The sequence below is a fragment of the Cervus elaphus genome, chromosome 1, assembly GCF_910594005.1.
Source record: "Cervus elaphus chromosome 1, mCerEla1.1, whole genome shotgun sequence".
NCBI classification, from domain to species: Eukaryota; Metazoa; Chordata; class Mammalia; order Artiodactyla; family Cervidae; genus Cervus; species Cervus elaphus.
This window is the reverse complement of record NC_057815.1, coordinates 61167321-61191014: the sequence shown is the minus strand read 5'-3', so window position 1 is coordinate 61191014 and position 23694 is coordinate 61167321. Positions and strand designations below refer to the sequence as shown.

At 39.0% G+C, this 23694-nt stretch overlaps 1 protein-coding gene across 1 annotated transcript in view; it reads right to left on the bottom strand.

The window, feature by feature from the left end:
- Positions 1-7135: 7135 nt before the first annotated feature.
- Positions 7136-23694, bottom strand: part of LOC122694965 (interferon-induced very large GTPase 1-like) — a 1416129-nt gene continuing 1399570 nt past the window's right edge. The window contains exon 6 of the mRNA XM_043904384.1: positions 7136-14671. Within this exon, the coding sequence (XP_043760319.1) occupies positions 7396-14400 (7005 nt within the window). The 5' untranslated portion in view covers positions 14401-14671 and the 3' untranslated portion in view covers positions 7136-7395. The remainder of the gene's footprint in view (positions 14672-23694) is intronic.

Genomic DNA, 23694 nt, shown 5'->3' with positions numbered 1-23694 from the left:
TTGCTGGCACACTGAGTGCAGCACTTTAACAGCATCATCGTTTATGGTTTGAAAGAGCTCAGCTGAAATTCCGTCACCTCCACTAGCTTTGTTCTAAGGTCTGCTTGACTTAGCACTCCAGGATGTCTGGTTCTAGGTGTGTGATCACACCATCGTGGTCATCTGGGTCATTAAGGTCTTTTATGTCTAGTACTTCTGTGTATTCTTGCCACCTCTTCTTCATATCTTCTACTTCTATTAGGTCCCTACCATTTCTGTCCTATGTTGTGCCCATCTTTGCATGAAATGTTCCCTTAGAGTCTCTAATTTTCTTAAAGCGATCTCTAGTCTTTCCCATTCTATTGTTTTCCTCTATTTCTTTGCATTGATCACTGAGGAAGGCTTTCTCATCTCTTCTTGTTATTCTTTGAAACTCTGCATTCAGATGGATTTATCTTTCCTTTTCTCCTTTCCCTTTAGCTGCCCTTCTTTTCTCAGCTATTTGAAAGGCCTCCTCAGACAACCGTTTTGCTCTTTTGCATTTCTTTTTCTTGGGGCTGGTCTTGATCACTGCCTTGTGTACAATGTTACAAACCTCCGTCCATAGTTCTTGGGGCACTATTCATCAGATCTAATCCCTTGAATCTATTTGTCACTTCCACTGTATAATTGTAAGGGATTTGATTTAGGTTTTACCTGAATTACTTAGTGGTTTTCCCTACTTTTTTCAATGTAAGTCTAGTTATAATTACTAAGATTTATTCCCAACCATAGAACACGTCTAACACTAAAAATGTGGGTTTTCCCTACCAAACAGTTCTCTAATTCTTTGCAGTACCAACTGGGTGTCCTGCAATTTAATTCAGTTCTTACACTAACTACCTGGAGTTAGTTCAGACCTCACTGGTTACGGGCTCCACCCCATAAGACTGCCCTCCCACTCCAGATAGCAATTGTAAATATGGGTCCCTAGTTACCCACAATTTATCTGGTTTGTCTTAAAATTTGTGATTCCCATGACCCTCTCTTCTAGTTCGATAATTTGCTATGATAATACATGGAAATCAGGGACTTTTCTTATTTACAGCTAAGTATATATAGGATATATAGGTATGTATCCTTATAAAGGATGTTAGAAAATATATAAATGAAGAACCTGATTAAGAGTCTCATAAGATGAGGGGCGGAATGTGTCCTGATTAGAAGGGCTTCTGTGACTGTGGAGGTTGGGATACACCACCTTTCTGCATGTGGGAGTGTTCACCACCCTAGAAGCTCTCCAAACCCTTTCCTTTACGGTTTTATGGAGGTTCCATGACATAAGCATGATTACATCATTGGCAACTCCGGATTAACTCTGTCTCTATCCCGTTTCCCTCCTGGAGGTGTGAGGGGATTTGGAGCTGAAAGTTCCTCCTCTCTAATCACATGGTTTCTTTGGCAGGCAACCTCCATCCTGAAACTATCTAGGGGGCTCATATAGAGTCACCTCATTAACAGAAACTCAAGTATTCTCGACAGGGACTTTTTAGGAGTCACAAAAGAGGCTCCTCTCATCACTGTAACTCATGACGTTCCAAGAATTCTAGGAGCTCTGCTCCAGAAACCTGGACAAAGACTGGATATATCTTTACTAATATATCACAATATTGTACTAGTTAATAATGAGAAGTAATTGAAAACATCTCGTGGAAGCAGCCCCTTCCTTTTCCAGAAGAGACTAACCTGTGTTGCCAGTTTATTTCTCCTCTTGCCCCTCTTCCTCATTTTTCTTCATCTGTGTGTAACCTGTTCACTGAATGAGCTGGACTCAGTGGTGTATAATTGGAATATTCCTTTATTTATCCCTATTCTCTGCCTGCCACCATGATATTTTAGTTCTCCCTGCCCCCATTCCTGGAAATATTCTTGAGAAAGTGACTTTTCTAGTCACTTTTGGTATTAGAATATCTAAAGTCTTAGGCATTAAAAAGTTTAGTCCTATCTACTATCAAAACTTCCATCTCTCATTAAATCCTAAGCTGTCTCTTTGACCACCTTTCACCACCTCCATCAAGTTCAGGCCTGAAATACAATTTCATAGACTAGGAGCGAGTAAACTGAACTGAAGTGTGTTATGGCCTGTTTTCTTTTTCTCATTTCTTTACTTCCTTTCCTCCTCCTACTCTCATTATTTGGTTTGAGGGATGAGAGCCGAAGGGTAGCTGTGGTGCTATCTGTGATTGTTCTTTTAGTTGTTGAATATACAATAGCTGCTTCTTGTGGTTGTGATTTTGTAGAGTCTTCAGAATGCCCCCATACACTTAATGACCTGACAGTGTACTGTTTGCTGACCTGTTTTGCTGACACCCCAGGGTAACTTCTTTGACTTGCCCCTCATTCCTGCATCTGGCAGTATATTTCCAGTTGTCTCTGCTGAAGTGGATGGTAGGAGGGGTGGGGCATGGGAGGGGTGGAGAGTCGGGGTGGGTGGGGTGTGGGAAGGGTGGGCATGGGTGAGCCTTGGGAGAGATGAGCCTTGGGAGGGGTGAGGAAACTCTGTTGGGCAGAGGATCCAATCTGTATCCCGTGGACCTTGGAGAAATTCAGCATCTTATTCAGGAGTAGAGGACACTAGTGATCATAAGCAGATAGCCCCAGCCTCCATGTTACTACCATTATTGCTGTTTCCTGGAGTGTGCTCAAACTCAGTGATGCTATCTAACCATCTCATCCTCTGCTGCCCTCTTCTCCTCTTGCCTTCAATCTTGATATCTCCTCCAAATGAAAAGACATATAAGTCTGTCCTAAATCCCTATGGATTTAGAGATGACAGAACTAATTAGTCCGTAATAGTCCACAATTCACTTCATTCACTTAGAGACCTAAGTGAAAATCTGCTGAGTGCAAATTTCCATCTTTTTTAAAGCATGTGCTGGTGCTCAGTCATGTCCAACTCTTTGTGGCCTCATTGACTGTGGCCCATCACGCTCCTCTGTCTGTGGAATTTTCCAGGCAAGAATACTGGAGTGGATGGCCGTTTCCTTCTCCAGGGGATCTTCCCAACCCAGGGATTGAACTTCGCTGTCTCTTTTATCTCCTGCATCGGCAAGGGAGTTCTTCACCATTGGTGCCACCTAAGAAGCAACTCACATCTTATTTGTGTTATTTATCTTGTCCTAGAATCCATCACTCTCCTAGCCCCATTCCTGCAGGATTTGTCCTCTCTAGCTTAAATCACTCTGGAAATTCCCTACGTCTATTGACGTGGTGACCCCCAATTCCCTTGTTTCTGTGATCCACAGTTTCAGTGACTCTGAGATCTACTACTGATCTTCTACTGATCGCGTGAACCTTACCTCCAGTGACCTTACAATGCTGGCCATCTCTAATCCCTGTGACCTACACTGAGTCCAGCATCTCCCACTTTTCATGACTATATGATTCTCATTCCTATGAACTCTATCATCCTACTCCAGTGTTCCTAAGATCTCCCTCACTGACCTCAACCCATTGACACTTGGATCCTGACCCCACCTTGATGGCACTTTACTCTCCACTACTATCATAGAAAACCACATTCATGTTTCCATCTACCCTCATCCCCAACTTATGTCTAGCCATTTTTTAGGGAAATCTTGACACTGTCTCTGAATTGCATTTAGTAATCACTCTACTTAAATGCCAGAGGAATTGATAAAAAAATTAGTTGTTTATACACAAGAATTTTGCCTGATAATCATAGTTGATCATGATGCTTCTTAGTTAAAGGTTTTAATGGACTTAGTGAACAAATATGAAAAGTATTGAACAAATGTTAACATTGCACAGTTATCAAGGATGCAGTGATGTCAGAGACAGGTGCTATATTGTGCATGGGTTCTGTTTTTATCAGTATTTCAACTTTATCCTATTCGGAGGCTCCTCCAACTCTCAGTGAGACTGTTTTTTAAAGAACAAAAGGAAAATCCATCTATTAAAGAACATCTGCTTTCTGTATAGTTTTTCTGTTTCATGATTTCTTCTGGAGACATGGTCATTTGACCTGAAACTGAAGAGTATACTTGGGGCTCAAAGATAGCAGAGTGAGCACTCCTGTCTCCCAGCTCCGAAGATCCAAGTTCTGTGATTGTTCTTCTTTGTGCTGTATGTTTTCATACAGGCTGTGGAGGGGTAGAGAGTGTACCCTTAAATGGAAGCCAATGAATGGCCCTATGTCAGACATGAGTAACATTTTTCTTTGCATCAGGATTCCTTCAGATCATCAGCTTTGAGAACCTAGCATAAGTCATTGTTTCAGAAGGTAAAGGTTTGCAGAGTGGAGATTTCCTCCCCTCTCAGGTCCTTGGTTGGCTTCAGCATGTTCTCCTTTTTTATTTCTGATCATGACTGTATGGCTCAAATAGTGTGAAAAGTCACAAAGGTGCTTGATTGGAGATAAGCATTTTCTTACATTTTATTATACAGAAACATTTTTTTATTGAATTATCACTATGGTTTAGTCACTAAGATGTGTTCGACTCTTGTGACCCCATGGACTGTAGCTAGCCAGGCTCCTCTGCCCATGGGATTCTCCAGGCAAGAATACTGGAGTGGGTTGCTATTTCCTTCTCCAGGGAATCTTCCGGACCCTGGAATCGATCCCGGGTCTCCTGCATTGCAGGCAGACTCTTTACCAACTGAGCTAGGAGGGAAGCCCCGACCTGGTCCACAGCCTTGATTAAAATGTCCCTTTTTCCCTGGTCATGAATCTTGTTCCATAAACGGGTCCTTCTCAGACTTGTACAGAGCTCTAGGCCGTGAATACTAAACTCCTGTGAGTTTTTTCTTTACCTTTTCTAGAAAACATGCACAGGCAAGTGCCCAAGTGCCCAGGAAGAAGAGAAAAATGGTTAAATTACAAAAAGTTGTTTAACTTTTATTTTTCAAAGAAGAAATCAAGAAAGAAATCAAAATATGTATAGAAATGAATGAAAATGAAAACACAACAACCCAAAACCTATGGGACACTGTAAAAGCAGTGCTAAGGGGAAGGTTCATAGCATTACAGGCTTACATCAAGAAACAAGAAGAAAACCAAATAAATAACCTAACTCTACACCTCTAAAGCAATTAAAAAAGGAAGAAATGAAGAACCCCAGGGTTAGCAGAAGGAAAGAAATCTTAAAAATCAGGGCAGAAATAAATGCAAAAGAAACTAAAGAGACCATAGCAAAAATCAACAAAGCTAAAAGCTGGTTTTTTGAAAAAAGAAACAAAATTGACAAACCATTAGCAAGACTCATTAAGAAACAAAGAGAGAAGAACCAAATTAACAAAATTAGAAATGAAAATGGAGAGATCACAACAGACAACACTGCAATACAAAGGATCATAAGAGACTACTACCAGCAGCTCTATGCCAATAAAATGGACAACTTGGATGAAATGGACAAATTCTTAGAAAAGTATAACTTTCCAAAACTGAACCAGGAAGAAATAGAAGATCTTAACAGACCCATCACAAGCAAGGAAATCGAAACTGTAATCAAAAATCTTCCAGCAAACAAAAGCCCAGGACCAGATGGCTTCACAGCTGAATTCTACCAAAAATTTAGAGAAGAGCTAACACCTATCTTACTCAAACTCTTCCAGAAAATTGCAGATGAAGGTAAGCTTCCAAACTCATTCTATGAGGCCACCATCACCCTAATTCCAAAACCAGACAAAGATGCCACAAAAAAAGAAAACTACAGGCCAATATCACTGATGAACATAGATGCAAAAATCCTTAACAAAATTCTAGCAAACAGAATCCAACAACATATTAAAAAAATCATACACCACGACCAAGTGGGCTTTATCCCAGGAATGCAAGGATTCTTTAATATCCACAAATCAATCAATGTAATACACCACATTAACAAATTGAAAGATAAAAACCATATGATTATCTCAATAGATGCAGAGAAAGCCTTTGACAAAATTCAACACTCATTTATGATTAAAACTCTCCAAAAAGCAGGAATAGAAGGAACATACCTCAACATAATAAAAGCTATATATGACAAACCCACAGCAAGCATCACCCTCAATGGTGAAAAATTGAAAGCATTTCCCTTGAAATCAGGAACAAGACAAGGGTGCCCACTCTCACCACTACTATTCAACATAGTGTTGGAAGTTTTGGCCACAGCAATCAGAGCAGAAAAAGAAGTAAAAGGAATCCAGAGAGGAAAAGAAGAAGTGAAACTCTCACTGTTTGCAGATGACATGATCCTCTACATAGAAAACCCTAAAGACTCTACCAGAAAATTACTAGAGCTAATCAATGAATATAGTAAAGTTGCAGGATATAAAATTAACACACAGAAATCCCTTGCATTCCTATATACTAACAATGAAAAAACAGAAAGAGAAATTAAGGAAACAATACCATTCACCATTGCAACAAAAAGAATAAAATACTTAGGAGTATATCTACCTAAAGAAACAAAAGACCTATACATAGAAAACTATAAAACACTGATGAAAGAAATCAAAGAGGACACAAACAGATGGAGAAACATACCGTGTTCATGGATTGGAAGAATCAATATTGTCAAAATGGCTATTCTACCCAAAGCAATCTATAGATTCAATGCAATCCCTATCAAGCTACCAATGGTATTTTTCACAGAACTAGACCAAAGAATTTCACAGTTTGTATGGAAATACAAAAAACCTCGAATAGCCAAAGTGATCTTGAGAAAGAAGAATGGAACTGGAGGAATCAACCTGCCTGACTTATTTTTCATATTTGTTTAATATTGTTTCCTGAATTGATGCACGCTCTATCCTGGCTAAGTTTCTGATTTTTTATTCCTATAATAGAATAGCTCTAAATGGCATTATATTTGAGAATTGGAAATCTTGAATTTCCTATGAATACTTTGCATTCAAGCATTAATAACTCTTCCTCACTATTTCATAAAGTGAAAAAAAATACACTTAGAAATGAAAAGAATTTGTAACTTCCAGTGAGTAACTGTATATTGATAAACATATTTATATAGTTATTCTATAGGTTTTGTAGCAGTCTGCAATGATTTTAATTTCCTTGTATGAAAGTGACTTTCTTGAAGCTTTATATAACATTACATATTTAAAAATAAAAACATTCAGAATAATAATATAAAATATGCAGTTGGTATATTAAATGGACTTTATTCGATTTTATCATGTAGTTATATATATCAGTTATCTGTTTTTAAAGAAGAAGGAATTGAGGCAAAGAAAAATAAGGTTCTTACTCAAGAAATCTTCAACTCTTGCTATAATTGATTTAGTTTTAGATGTTTCATTTGAGAAAAATTGATACAAGAAAGGTTTTCATTCTGAGTGGGTGGTATTTTAGGCTTGTTCTGGTAATGTGCCTTCTTTGTTTAGACACTGGAACTCTTATCTGGTCATTGAGTATTACTTTGTTTTCAAGTCATCAAGCACATCCTGCTTTGTGATTTTATTCCAGGCATCAGGAATTTCACCTTTATTGATAAATTTTTTGTAATATTTTTCTTCTAGCTTTGATCTGAAGTGACAGACAAACCATTTCCAGTATGGTTGGGTGGATGTGTCTGGGGTGATGCTCCACGTGGCATACTCCCCTCCTGCTTGTCGATAGGTCTTAAATGGGATTCTCCTGCCATCATTCAAAATAAAAATGCAATCACTTGCTACTGAACTAGTACAGTAATCAATGGAAAAATTGTCTGTTTGATACCACGAACATCCACTGAGAGCCTCTGGACGGTGGAAGGGAACACTGTGGTCTCCTTCATGGGTAGGGATTGTGTTCGTACAAATTGCTTTACAGAAGGGACACTGTTTCCAGCAGCCACAGAGATGTTCAGAGAGCATTGTCTGGATTTCAGGGATCATTTCTTCTACAAGTCTAGACAAACACTCCTGTTTTACCTTCTTCATTTCAGGATCCAAAGCTTTACTCATGGCCTCTTTGAGAAACTCTATATCTTTTATCTCCTGGTGTTCAATGCTTATCAAGTCTTTTCGTGGAAAGATCAAGGTACTCTTCAGTTCATCACAGAACAAATCTAGCCACCCAGACACTGTGCTGCTTTTACCTTTGGCTTTTGCTGTAGATGCATGTATAGCTGAGAGGATGGCATTCTTGATGTCATCTAAACTCATTTGTAGAAAAGTCTTTATTTTTCTACTTCCTGTGTCAGAAAAATATATTTTAACTTGGTTTTCAATGTAATTCTTAAAAAATGATTCTGGCTGATGAAGGTACTGCCAGTAGCTATCAAAATTTTCCTCTTCTGCCAGAGAAATGAGAATGTGTTTCTCCAGGTTAGCTCTGTTTTCATTGAATGCACGGCAGGTGGTTCGAATGTCCCCAGCAATTTTGAGGGCCATGTTTTTCCTTATGGTGCTGGAGACAGCAGGTGTGAGTTTGTTCCACAGAAAATCAACAAATGTTTTAATTGAAGTTGCTCCTTGACAAGAGATCTTAAAGCTCATGAAGAAATCATCTTTCTTGCTTTGCAGATAGTTTACAGGATCATTTGCCCTCTTGAATGCCTTGTGCATCTCCTTAAACTTCACTGATGCTCTTCGGAAAAAACACAATGATAAGTCTATTTCATATCTTCTTGTAAATGTGTATCTTTTCTGAGTGGGTGCAGACTTCACCTCCTTATCTATTATTATCAGGATTTCATGGAAATAAGTTGGATTGTAATCATGCTTTTGCTGAGATATTTTGTTAACAATTTCATTAACTTTTGAAATAATGCAGTCAGTAGTCATTTTTATGGAGTGTTTATCCTGGGGCTCTATTTTCATTGTAGAGAGTCCCCAATATTTCTTGTTCATCTCAACATGTTTGTCATAGTTGATTTCAAAGTTTTCTCCAGAATAGTTCTCCAGTATGCTTGCCATGTTTTTTACCTTTTTGAAATACTCCAAAAGGATGTTTTCAGAATCCACTTCAATTTCAGGGTCTGTGACTGGAGGGAGACTTGAGGAGACATAATAGACCCATTTTTCCCAAAGTAGGTTGAATTTCTCATGGAGCTCTTTCTCACTCAATTCGGTGCCATTTAGTGATAAAGCCAAATTCTGGCTTTTTTCCAATAATTCCTTTTCATAATCTGACTTTTTCTTATCCACTTTTTCTTGATTTTTTTTAAAGTTAATGAGTTCTTCAGCTTTTCTTGCACTCTCTGTAATTAGTGCCTCTTTAAGGTAATTTAGCTTATTTTCAAAATTTCCTTTCCACTGTATCAATTTTTGAATATCTGGATCATCATTAAAACATTTTTCAAGTTCTTGTTTGATGGCTTCATATTTCTCTCTAACTGGATCCTCCAGTGCGTGTGTTACCAGTGTCTGAATTTTTCCATTCTGAATCTGGATGATCAGCTCGTCCTGTAAGCTCCGAACGTGACTCCTCAGCTCCCATGTCCAGTAATTATACTTGGTTTCCAGTTTGCTCATGGCCATGGCCTCTTCAGTATTCCTGAAACTGAAAATAAAGTTCTCAGTCAACAGGGCTCTCCACAAATCTTGAACTCGGAATTTTACATCTGATATCTTCATGATGCTTCCCCTAGATTCCTGTTGGGCAGTCACAAGAATTCTGCTTTTTAGTTCCTGGACATTGTGGCTGTAGCGAGGATTGGGAGGGGCCATTGGGGGATTGCCATCCCAGAGATGAGCAAAGTAGTAGACGTGGGTATTGACGTCAAACTTTATGACATCACTAAAGCAGGTTACGTCGGAGCACTGCTCTTCTTCAGCTGCTAATGCTGCCATTTTGTCCAATCTCTCCTCAAGCCTGCTTCTTCCATCCATAGTTTGATCTTTAGCTGTAACTTCCCCCACATTCTGATGGACAAAGAGGCAACTGGGAGAGATTTTTACTTGTTTCATCCTCAGAAAAGCTTGGACAACTATTTGTAGAATATCTTGCATTTCTGATGGATTTTCCCCCATAATATTGATCAGAGTCAAGTTTCCAAGTCCGATGACAAAGGTTGCCAACTCATTGTCATGATTCTGGGACTTGTTGCTGAGTTCTGGGGCTCGAAGTCCCTCTGTGTCCACAACAAGCACAAAGTCAAAGCCAAGTTCCTCTGTGAATGTCTCCTCTACTTTCAGAAGCTGCATGTAGGCCCCCCGGGTACACCTCCCAGCACTGACAGTGAACTGCAGCCCAAAAAGAGCATTCAGCAGAGTGGACTTCCCTGAACTCTGCAGGCCAAGGACAGAGAGAACAAAGAGCCGCTTGTCTCCAAGTTTCTCAGAGAGCTTGTCAAAAACAGCTGCCACCCACCTCAGGGGCACATATGAAACATCCCCATCCATCAGCTCAATGGGAACACCAGATATCATCAGATCTGCAGCAATGTGGGGAAGGGAGAGAAATAGGGTATCTTTCATGGGTGAAGTTTCTTCCAGAGCTTCATAGATCTGGCCAGCTTCTCTAAGAATGTGCTCAATTCCCAAGGTACAGTCATTAATCTCTCTGGAAATAGCTTCTATCCTCTTTTGCCAGTCTTTCAGAGAGCTACTGTTTGTGGCTTCTTGCTTTTGTTTTTGAACCAATGTCTTTTTCTTCTCATTTAGATTTTCCAAGTGTCCTGCAGTCAGGTTGTCCAAAGCTACATTCAGCCATTGGAGGAAGTAGAGTTTGGTGTGAGTTTCTGAATGATTTTGGAGAATTTTAAGGACAGAACGCATTAAAGCATTGAGACGAGAGGCTTTTCTCAACTGTTCCTGTCTTATCATTTGTTTCTCTGTCTCAGTCTCACTTTTATGTTGTTCAATGCTGCGATTCCCCTTTTCTCTAAGATGATAGAGTTCTCTGTCCTTTTCACACCAACGTTGCCACAGTTTTCCCTGAAGAGGTAGTAAGTTTTCCTTGACCTGATGTATTTCCATTTCTCTCACTAGGGTCATTAGATTCTCTGCCTTTTCTTTGGCTTCCTTGCAATCTCTCTGGTCTTCATCAATAAGCATTCCTTGCTTGCGAGCAACTTGGGCACAGTTCTCCAGGCTGAGTGCACTGTTAGAGAGCTTCAGCAAACGTCTGATTGCAGTTGTGAGCTCCCCTATTAATTCTGCCTCATTTCTGTTCCTGATCCCAATTCTCACTCTTGGGCCAGATTTATCAACTGTGACTTTTCCTTTATCATCAAGCAACAAGATTACAGGTTTCGTTGACTGACACATGTCACTGACTATTTTTCGGTTTCCTTTGCTGTCATCAGAAGTTGACATGAGGACCACAATTATGGAAGAGACTTCCTGCAAAAAGGTGAGTTGCTTCTCATGTTCCTTTGCATCTCCATGAAGATTGGTAAAGGTCAAGCACTTGTCAAATCTGTCCTGCTCTTCCCCCCCAGGACAGAACCAGGCGACTTCCACCACTCCTCCCATCAAGAGACAGTGTCTGCTGCTGCCTTTGCAATGTCGGTGAAAAAAGACATCATGTTTGCGTTCACTGAGAAGGCAATTCATGATCTGAGATTTGGAGGCAGAGAAACCAGTTCCAACTCTAATAAAGGACACAATGGGGACAGAAACATGACACATCCGTTGATTCTTATAATTGTCCTTCTCCCCTTTTATTGATTTCCCTTCTTGCTGCCAGCTCCTTCGAATTTGACTGAGAGACCAGAGAGAGAATTCAATTTGAGCATTGCAAGGATTCGGTATGAGAAGGGGGAGTGCAAACTGACAAATGGAAAGTTTGTCCAAAATATATTGTCTGGCAAAATCATCTGCACAGTGAAGAATTGCCATCTGAATATCCATAGGGTGAACATAGGGTTTGACATTGGTGGCTGCTGAAGGCTTAGTAGGACTAATACTTTCTTCAGGTAGATCTTCATATGGATCAAAAGCCTCCTTTTCTTGATTTGAGGTGCTTGAATAGACTTGGTTCTCTGTGTATTCTTCATGTTTGATGATCAGGTATCTCAGCCCATAATCCAGCATCAATAGCTTCTGTAGGAAATAGAAGGGAAGTTCTCTTTCAGAGCAGGGCTGGGTGTTGTACACAGAAGTCCTGTGGATCAGTTGGAAGTTAGCTCTGCTCATTTTTTTGGGATAGTAATGTTCTAGGCCTAGACGCTCAAGCAAGTCTCGGAAAGCTCCATTTTCTATGAATTCTTCCTTTTTATTTTCATTATTGTGTGGTTCATTGTGCTCTTTCTTTTCATGGAAGACACTTTGCAATTGTTTTCTCACCTCTTCCTCTGGCAATGAAGAGACAATAGCCTCATAATTCCCATCAATGAGCAGTCTCAAGTCTTTTTCTAGGTTTTCCAAATCATGATCTTCAGGTTTGGTGAGGACATATACAACTTCTTTAGTCAAAGAATGTCCCACGTGATGTTTTATCAATGCCAAGCGTTGTGTTTTCTCCTTTGGAGAAACAGCTTTGATGCCCACTGTTGCTGTCAGACCTGTGAGCACCAGGAATGCCTGAGCCCTGTAGTTGCAAATATTTTTGAGCTCTTGGTATTTATTTTGTGCAGTTTGCATTTTATCCAATAGGAAGTCTAACTCATCATGCCCCAGGAGATACTGAAATATATTGTCAACCACATGATATCCTGCACCAGATGCTATCAAAAGTAGCAAGATGTGTGTGTCTGGCTTCCCCGTTTCTTGGAGGTATTTCAAGAAGGAGCGAAGAGACAAGCTGACCTCATAAGTCAGCTTTCTTTGAGCTTTCTCCACCAACTCTGTGGATTCAGAGTTGGCCTTTACTTCCCTAAGGTCATTCTGTGTTTTTTTAAATATTTCAATTAACTCAGAAAATTGGGTGATATGGATATTGTCTTCCTTTGGTTCTGACTGAAATATCCACTGCATAATGGAATGAGCCTGAGGAAAGTTTGTTACTGTATAGATGTGAGGATCTAAAAGACTGCTCAACTGAGATTTAATAAATTTAGTTCCATCATTGGAAGATGTTTTGCAAAAGTTAACAGTGTTTACCAGAAAATTCTGCAGACCCCAGTCTTTGAGGCATATATTAGTCCAAATGGTATAACTTTCAGTTTTTTGACTCAATCTTTGCATGAAATTTATCAGCCTTCTAAGCTGTTCTTCAGGATCAGAAACTTTCCAGGATTTCACATCCTCTAGGAAAATCCTAGCCTCCCTCTGAATACTCAGTAATTCTTCTCCCTCCTGTATCTGGGCAGTGAGTTCAGTCAGAACAGTATAGTTGTCTTTCAGGCAGGTAGCTACTTTAAGAGGATCCTTAAAATCACTTCTGTGGCTAGAGAGGACAATGTCCCAAACAGGTACCAGCTGAAGTCCACGGTCAATGACAAACCAGGTTTGATTATTGGCAACTAGACCAGCTTTCCAGTCCAAAAAGTCATTTGCTTCTGGTGGGCCACCTGTCTGGGCCACAGAAAATTGGACTTTGGTTTGGAGATTTTGGAAGGTTGTTCTCTGAGAGGCTTTTTTCAAATGAGAGTCTGACACATCCAAATCTGTACCAATGTTCATTCCAAAGCCCCTGTAACTGCCCCTTATGTAAATATCCAGGGCCTCTGCTGCTTGCTGTTTCACTTCTGCCAGCTGCTCTTTTTGGAAACCCTCTGAAATGGCTTTCCACCAGTAGATTCCTCCCAGGTGCAGAGGGCCCTGGTTAGCATGAGAGCCAAACCTCTGGAAGAAGGCTTCAGTCCTATGCCTCAGCAAGAGTAGTTTGTCTGGGTCTTCTGAATGACTCAAAAGGTCTTCAATGTATTTTAAACCCTGGAGAGCAGCATTGGATAGTTGGAGTTGGTCAATGGGAAAGATGCAGGAGGCCAGTGGGATATAGATGAACTTGGTTGAGCAGAAATATGAGTGTTTAGAATGTGACTGTTGTATTTTCTTGGATTCTGAATGCATGCTCTGATCCATACCAGCTTCCAGGCTAATTCCCCAACCTCCACACTTTGCTAAGGCAGTTACACTGAAGCCCAGCTTCTCTACAGTCTGAGTGAACATGGATTCTTCTTGAGAAGATGTAAATTCCTTCACTTCCACCCGTGTACCCTGATTAGGGCCACGGAGTACAAACTCCTTGGGGACACAGATTAGCTCTTCTTTCTTCTCTATAAGACACCTTTGGTCACTGGTTTTGTAAATTCCCTGTAGGGCTAGTCCTCCAGATGCATATCTCACCAATTCTCTATCTGAGAGACCTTTCCTGTGAGAAAGTGCCCCTTGCATGAGGTTGAGTTGTCTCTGCATATCTTCCATGACTTCTCCTAGGGGCTTTTCAGGAGATGGCTTGAACTCTTTGGGGATCTCCATTGTTTGCCTCAGTTCTGCTTCCTTTTTCCTCACTGCCTCTTCCTGTTGTTGCTTCCCTTCTGACAGCATTTCTCTTTGTTCCCGCAGAGCCTGTTCTGCCTCCTCCTTCTGTTTCTTTAATGATTCCATCCAAGACTCCTGTAACTCTGAAAGAGTATTTGAGTATGATAGGTTAAGCAGTTTCTCCACGGCCCTTTTCTCCCAGGAATGTTGCACCTGGCATTTCAGTTTCTGGAGGTCTTTTTCTTCTAGGTGTTGTAAGGCATGGGCAGAAGTCACACCCAGGTTTGAGAACTAGTACTCAACTGCCAATCCTATTCTCTGAGCATCTCTTGAAGATCTTGTCTATTTTTGCCTCTAAACAGGGGTTCATTGGGCATAGACTCTGCTGTGTCCATGGCTGTGGGAAGAAAAGACAGTCAGTTAGCCTGTGGCATGTTAATATGCAGAATACTGTGATTAATTTAGAGATATCTGTTGCTTTTGTATACACTAATAATGAACTATCAGAAGAAAAATTTCAGGGAACAATTCCATTTATATCACACTAAGAAGAAAAAAATACCAGGTGAAAATCTTAACCAAGAAAGTGGAAGACCTATATTCTGAAAATTATAACCACTGATTAAGGAATATGAAAATGATAAAAAGTAATGGAAAGATATCCTGTGTTCCTTGATTAGAAGGATTAATGTTGTTAAAAATGGCCATCTTATCCAAAGCAATCTATAGATTTAATACAATCACTATCAAAATACCCAGGACACTTTTACAAAAGTAGGAGAAAATGATTCTAAAAAATTTTTTGGAACTGCAAAAGACTCAATTGCCAATGCTGACTGGAGAAAAAAAAATAGCTGGCTGTACCATGTTCCCTATTCAGACTATACTACAAAGCTACATTAATCAAAAGAGCATGACACTGGCATAAAAGAACACACATACATCAATGTGTTAGGTAGTTAGAATAGGGAAAAAGAGCCCAAAATGGCGATGGCTAAAAGAGCTGGAAGAGAAAGCCCGCGAAAATAAAACAAAGGAAGGTCCGAGGACCAGAGTGAGGACCTCAGGTAAAACAAACAGCACTCCTGGCTGGCCCAATTTACATAGGACAGGCCGAGGGAGAGAAAAACATATAAAAAGAGGAGCCAAAGCTAGCTCTCTCTCTTTCTCTCTCTCCCTCCTGTGCGCTGGGGTGCTCTTCTCTTCACGTCTTTGGGTCGACATGACCTCACGCCTCGAGGATGATTTTCCTGATATTATCTAATTAAAATAGAGATGTAACACTGATTTGTCTTAGAGCTATAACACGGTCCATTCAAGACTTGAGAGCTATAACATGGTCTGTCCAAGACCCGAGAGCTATGACATTCCAAGGGGGCTTTAATGTCCATCACTCCAAATCTTTGTTGTGACGAGACAAAAACTGAGGCGCAAAAACTCGCCTGACAAATGAAACAGAGTAGAGAGCCCAGAAATAAACCTACACACTTATGGTCAATAATATATGACAAAAGAGGTGAGAAAACAATGGAAAAAAGAAAATTCCAATAAGTGGTGCTGGGAAAATTGGATAGCTACATTAAAAGAATATTAGGAATAAATAGGCAAAGAATAAATAGATGTTTCTCCAAAGAAGACATACAGATGACCAACAGGCACGTGAAAAGTCACTCAACATTGATAATTGTTGGGGAAATGCAAATCAAAACCATAATGAGGTATCACCTCAAGCCAATCATAAAGACCATCGTCATATAGTCTACAAATAATAAATGATAGTGAGGGTGTAGAGAAAAAGGAACCCTTGTGTACTGTTGCTGAGAATTTAAGTTGGTTTAGCTACTATGGAAAAGATTGTAGAGTTTCCTCAAAAGTGAAAAATAGAATCACAATATTACCCAGCAATTCCACTCCTGGGTATATATGCAAAGGAAGTGAACACGGGATATTGAGGAGATATATGCACCCCCATGTTTACTGCATTGTTATTCACAGTAGCCAAGATATGGAAACAGCCTAAGTGTCAGTCCATGGGTCAATGGATAAAGGATATGTGAAACAGCATGCACAAGTGTGCACACAGACACAAACACACAATGGGATATTATATAGTCACGAGAAAGAGGGAAATCCTGCCATTTGTCTGTGACAACACGGATGGACCTGAAGTGCATTATGCTAAGTGAGATAAGTCAGACCAAGAAAGAGAAATTCTGTATAATATTACTTACATGTGGAATCTAAAAAAGCCAAACTTGTGAAAACAAAGTTGTATGGTTGTTACCAGGGGTTGGAAGGTGTAGGAATTAGGGAGATGCTGCTTAAAGGTACAAATGTGCCATCAGTAGATAAAAAGTCCTATATATCTAGGCTTCCCTGGTGGCTCAGATGGTAAAGAATCCGCCCGCAATGCAGGAGACCTGGGTTTGATCCCTAGGTTGGGAAGATCCCTGGAAGAGGGCATGGCAGCCCACTCCAGTATTTTTGCCTGGATAATCCTTATGCACACAGGAGCCTGGTGGGTTACAATCCATGGGGTCACAAAGAGTTGGACACGACTGAGCGACTAAGCATAGCACATAGCACACATAGTGATTATAAACAATATACTGTATTATAAACTTCAAAGTTGCCAAGAGACTTTATCTTAATTGTTCTCACCACAATAAAGAAATGGTACTGTGATGTGATAGAAGTGTTAGCTAACTCTATCTTGGTCATATGGCAATATAAAAATGTATCATATGAGCACATTGTATACCTTAGACTTATGCAAGGTTATATGTTAATTTATCTCAACAAATAAAATGCATTTCTTAGCTGATTTATACTTGACACCCACTACTCACTCTTCCTCTGACACTAGTTAATATCATTATATTATATATACTTATTTTATATTATAAACTATATATGTATAATCAAATTCTCTTTATCTACTGATGCCATCTTAATGTGGGTATGTAGAACCAAATATGCTTATATTCAATGTTTTCTCAATGCTGTTTCTAACTCCACTGTCTTTGAGACATATTATATGAGATGAGATTTCACATGTTTCAACTTGACACATAATTCAGGTTTCCTCTCTTCTTGTATTTCCTGTCCTACTGAATGTCACTATTGTAAGCCTATGCATCCTCTTCCTCCTAATGTGAATGTTGTTTCATGTTCTTTCAAATTATCCTTTTCAACCTCTCCTAAATCTCAATTCTTTTTAATCCCCTACCAGCTCTCCCTTAGATTTTTCCTTCATTTTGTCCCTATCGAATCAATATAATTGTCATCTCATCTTAAAGTCATTTTGATTTTGTGCTTTCCATCTTCGCCAGTGTCACTAAAATTTGAATCTAAATTTAATGGCAGACTCAGTAATTCAAAAAACAACTTTTCTGGCCTTCTCTGGTGGACAGTGGTTAGGAATCCGCCTTGTAATGCAGGGAACACTGGTTTGATCCCTGGTCCAGGAAGATTCCGCATGCCACGGAGCAGCTAAGCCTGTGCACCACAACATCTGCACCTGTGCTTAGAGCCCGCAAACCACAACTACTGAGCCCATTTGCTCCCACCACTAAAACCCATGTGCCCTAGAGACTGTGCTCCACAATAATAGGAGCCACCACAATGAGAAGCCCTGGGTATTTATGCAAAGGAAGTGAAGACTGGATATGGATGAGATATATGCAGTGTGCATGTGCACACTGCAACTAAAGTAGCCCCCACTTACTGCAACTAGAGAAAGCCTGCACACAGCAATAAGGACCCAGCGCAGCCAAAACATAAATTAATTAAAAAAGAGAACAACTTTTCCAACTGAGTTATCTAAAATATCTAGATAAATTTTAAGACATTCTTTGACGTCTCAAGGAATTTAATAGATAGTGAAATAATATCTGATGGAAGAAGTAAATAAATTTGAAGCAAGAGAAACACTTCCATTATAAATTAAAGATAACATTTAGGATACCTTGGCATACACCTCAGAAGACAAATAAAAGAAATTCACACTCAGACGTATCATCGTGAAAATGTAGAAAATACAATAGGAAAAACAAAGCATTTGGAGAAAAGCAGATTTTTAAAAATTAATGTATTTTAACTGGAGAATGATTACTTTACAATATTGTGATGGTTTGCCGTACATCAACATGAATCAGCCACAGGTATACAGGTGTCCCCCACAATTCTGAACTCCCCTTCCCACCTTCCTCCCCACCCTATCCTGGGTTGTCCCAGAGAACCTACTTTGGATGCTCTGCTTCATGCATCGAACTTGCACTGGTCATCTGTTTTACATATGGTAATGTACATGTTTCAGTGGTATTCTCTCAAAGTCATCCCACCCTTACCTTCTTCTACTGAGTTCAAAAGTCTGTTTTTTATATTTATGTCTCCCTTGGTGGCCTACATGTAGGATTGTTGGTACCGTCTTTCTAAATTCCATATATGTTATTATACAGTATTTGTCTTTCTCTTTCTGACTTACTTCACTCTGTATGATAGGCTCCAGGCTCATCCACCTCATTAGAACGGACTCAAATGCACTGTTTTTAATAGCTGAGAAATATTTCATTGTGTATATGTACCATTGTGTATATGTACCACAACTTCCTTATCCATTCATCTGTTAGTGGACATCTAGGTTGCTTCCATGTCCCAGCTATTGTAAATAGTGCTACACCAAACACTGGGGTACATGTGTCTCTTTTAATTCTGGTTTCCTTGGAGTGTGTGCCCAGCAGTGGGATTACTGGGTGGTATGGCAGTTCTATTCCCAGTTTTTTAAGGAATCTCCACACTGTTCTCCATAGTGGCTGTACCAGTTTGCATCCCTACCAACAGTGTAAGAGCATTCCCTTTTCTCCACACCCTCTCCAGCATTTATTGTTATAGACTTTGATGATGGCCATTCTGACTGATGTGAGATGATACCTCATTGTGGTTTTTATTTGCATTTATCTAATAATGAGTGATGTTGAGCATCTTTTCCTGTGTTTATTAGCCATGTGTATGTCTTCTTTGGAGAAATGTCTTTTTACATCTTTTGCCCACTTTTTGATGGGATTGTTCATTTTTCTGGTATTGAGCTACATGAGCTGCTTGTATATTTTGGAGACTAATTATTTGTCAGTTTTTTCTTTTTTTTCATTTGCTGTTACTTTCTCCATTCTGAGGACTGTCTGAGGTAAGGGATTTTATCTTCAAATAATAATTAGAGAGAATGATGACCTCAACAGCACTGATGGAAGCCAGAAGGCAGTAGGATGGAGTGTTAAACCTACCGAAAGAAAACAGCTGATAAAGTAGGATTCTATACAGAGTTAAAAATATCCTTCAAGAATTATGGTGGAAGAAAAACATAATTGAAAACAGCATAGTAACAGAATTTGTTACCTGGAAATGCACACTGATGGAACTACTATAAGGCAGAAGAAGAAGGAGAAGGAAAATATCACCAATGAATAGTCAGAGTTGCAGGAAAAGATGGTGAGCAACAAATGAATAAGTATATGGCAAAATCTAAATAAATGCATAAAATAGTGGGGTTTAAAATACATGATGGCAATTGCATTTAGGCTGGAGTGTGCAGCCAAATGGATTTAAAAGACCCTCAGTTCCTTGAGGTATTTGAGAGGAAGGTCAAAGATTCTACTGATTTTGTAGAATATATGTTGCAATTTCTAGAACAATCTCAAATATGAGTCAAGAATATATAACTGTCAAACTAACACAGGAAAATAAAATAAGAAACATTTGTGTATACATCTTATCAAAATTTGTGGGCTACAGTGAAAGCTGTGCTTAGAGGAAAATTTACATTGAATGCATACATAACAAAAGAATAATTATATGAAAACAATAATCTAAGTTTCCATCAGAGGAAATGAAGAGAAAGTTAAATCCAAATCAGCAAGAGAAAAGAAATAAGAACTAAAAAAACCAATAAAATTGAAAACAGGAAATCAATAGAAAAAAATCAGTAAAAGTATAACATGATTCTTTGGAAATACCAACACGACTAATAATTCAGACTGTGAAAAGAGGGAAGATGCAAATTACTAATATCAGAAATAAAATAGGGATTATGGATATGAATTCTATAGACATTGAGGATGAAATAAAGAGTAGTATGAAAAACTGTTTGCTCTCACATTTAATAGCCTAGATAAAAGGCATCAATTCCTTGGAAGACAAACTATTAAGCTTACATGAGAGGAAATAAATAATCTGAATAGGCCTGTGTCTGTTTAAAAAATTGAGTCAATATTTTACAACCATCCAAAACAGAAAGCACCAGTCCCAGTGGGATTCACTGGTGAATTCCACCAAACGTTTAAGGAAGAAACTGTACTAAATATCTACATTCTCTTTCAGAGGACTGAAGCAGAAGGAATACTTCCTAATTTAGTTCATGAGATCAGTATTAGCCTCATACCAAAACCAGTTAAGGACATTACAAGAAAGAAAACTGAAAACCTACAACTCTGATGAAAAAAAATTAACAAATTAAATCTAATGATGTAAAAAGGAATTATATACCACAACCATGTGGGATTTACCTCAGGTAGGCAAAGTGGATTCAACGTTCAGAATCAATGCATGTAATATACTACAATGATCTAAGAAGAAAAACCACATGGAGAGAACCCATTTGACAAAATCCAATATTTACTCATTATTAAAACTTCCAGCAAGCTAAGAAAAGAGGGAAACTTACTGAACTTGATAAAAGACATTAACAAAAGCCCTACTATTAACATTACACTTAATGGTAAGAACCTAGAAGCTTTCCTCTTAAAGAAAAATAGGTTAATGATATCCCCTCTCATCATCCTATCACACATTCTATTGGAAGAGTTAGTTAATAAGATAAGGAAATAAAATATACTGATTGGGAAGAAATAAATAAAACATGTCTTTGTAGATGACACTACGTAAAAAATGTCAAAGAGTCAACAAAAAATCTCCTGGAAGTGATAAGTGAATACAACAAGGTTGTAGAATATAAGGGTTAGAATACAAAAACTATTGTTTTTTAATATGCTAGCAATAAGCAATTGGAATTTGAGATTCAAAACACAATACCATTTAAACTAGCACCCTCTCAAAATAAATACTTAGATATAAACCTAATAAAATATGTGCAAGATCTATATAAGGAAAACTACAAAACTCTGATGAAAGAAATCAAGCAATATCTATATAAATGGAGAGATATTTATGTTTAATATTGTTAAGGCATCAGTTCTCCCCAACTTAATTAATAGAGACAGTGTCTTCTTCAGGACCACAATTTGAAAGCATCAGTTCTTCAGCATTCAGCTTTCTTTATGGTCCAACTCTCGCATCTGTACATAACTGCTAGAAAAACTATAGCTTTGACTATATGGACCTGTGTTGACAAAGTGATGTTTCTGCTTTTTAATATGCCGTCTAGTTTATTATTACTGTCTAGCAAAAAAACTAGAAAAGAATTGAGCTGTAAAGCTATGAAAGACACAGAAGAATCTTAAATCACATTGCTGTGTGAAAGAGAACAGTCTGATAATGCTACAAACTTTATGATTCCAACTCTATGAAATAGTGGAAGTCAAAACTATGGAGACTGTAAAATAGATCAGTGGTTGCCAGGGGTTGTGGAGAGAAACAAAAATTGATGCCTATAGACTTGCTTAATGCAGGGTTGCCCCAAAACTTCAGTTTTTAAACAACACAATATCTACAATGCACAATAAAATGAGATATGCCTGTATAACTATTCAGTTCAGTCACTCAGCTGTGCCCGACTCTCTGTGATCCCATGGACTAGAGCACACCTGGCCTGCCTGTCCAACATCAACTCCCAGAGTTTACCCAAACTCATGTCCATTGAGTTGGTGATGCTATCCAACCATCTCATCCTCTGTCGTCCCCTTCTCCTCCCGCCTTCAATCCTTTTCAGCATCAGGGTCTTTTCCAGTGAGTCAACTCTTCACATGAGGTGGCCAAAGTATTGGAGTTTCAGCTTCAACATCAGTCCTTCCAATGAACACTCAGGACTGATCTCCTTTAGGATGGACTGATTGGATCTCCTTGCAGTGCAAGGGACTCTCAAGAGTCTTCTCCAACACCACAGTTTGAAAGCATCAATTCTTCGGTGCTCAGCTTTCTTTATAGTCCAACTCTCACATCCATACATGACTACTGGAGAAACCATAGCTTTGATAGATGGACCTTTGTTGGCAAAGTAATGTCTCTGCTTTTTAATATGGTGTTTAGGTTGGTCATAACGTTCCTTCCAAGGAGTAAGTGTCTTTTACTTTCATGGCTGCAGTCACCATCTGCAGTGATTTTGGAGCCCAAAAAAATAAAGTCTGACACTGTTTCCCCATCTATTTGCCATGAAGGGATGGGACCGGATGCCATGATCTTAGTTTTCTGAGTGCTGAGCTTTAAGCCAACTTTTTCACTTTCCTCTTTCACTTTCATCAAGAGGCTCTTTAGTTCTTTTTCACTTTCTGCCATAAGGGTGGTGTCATCTGCTTTTCTGAGCTTTTTGATATTTCTCCTGGCAATCTTGATTCCAACTTGTGCTTCATCCAGCCAGTGTTTCTCATGATGTACTCTGCGTATAAGTTAAATAAGCAGGGTGACAATATACAGCCTTGACGTACTCTTTTTCCTATTTGGAACCAGTCTGTTGTTCCATGTCCAGTTCTAACTATTGCTTCCTGACCTGCATACAGGTTTCTCAAGAGGCAGGTCAGGTGGTCTGGTATTCCCATCTCTTTCAGAATTTTCCAGTTTATTGTGATCCACACAGTTAAAGGCTTTGGCATACTCAATAAAGCAGAAATAGATGTTTTTCTGAAACTCTCTTGCTTTTTCAATGATCCAGCAGATGTTGGCAATTTGATCTCTGGTTCCTCTGCCTTCTCTAAAACCAGCTTGAGCATCTGGAAGTTCACGGTTCACATATTGCTGAAGGTTGGCTTGGAGAATTTTGAGCATTACTTTACTAGCGTGTGAGATGAGTGCAACTGTGCAGTAGTTTGAGCATTCTTGGCATTGGTACTCCTATTAGAATGGCTAAAATTCAGATCACTAGTAACACAGATTGCTGGCAAGGGTGTGGTGTGAAAGCAACTCTTATTCATTGCTTCTGGGAATGCAAATGGAATGGCTACTTTGAAAGACAGTTCGTTTCATTGTTACAAAGTTAAATGTTCTTTTTCCATATGACTAGCAATCATGCTCCTTGGTATTTATACCTAAATTATACTGACAAAAACTAGTACAAAGATATCTATAGCAACTTTATTTATAATTTCAAAAACTTGGAGACAACCAAGACATCCTTCAGTAGGTAAGTGGACATTTTTCAAAACCCACAGAATATGCAAGACATATATAAATTATGTGCCCTGGCTGATATTGACA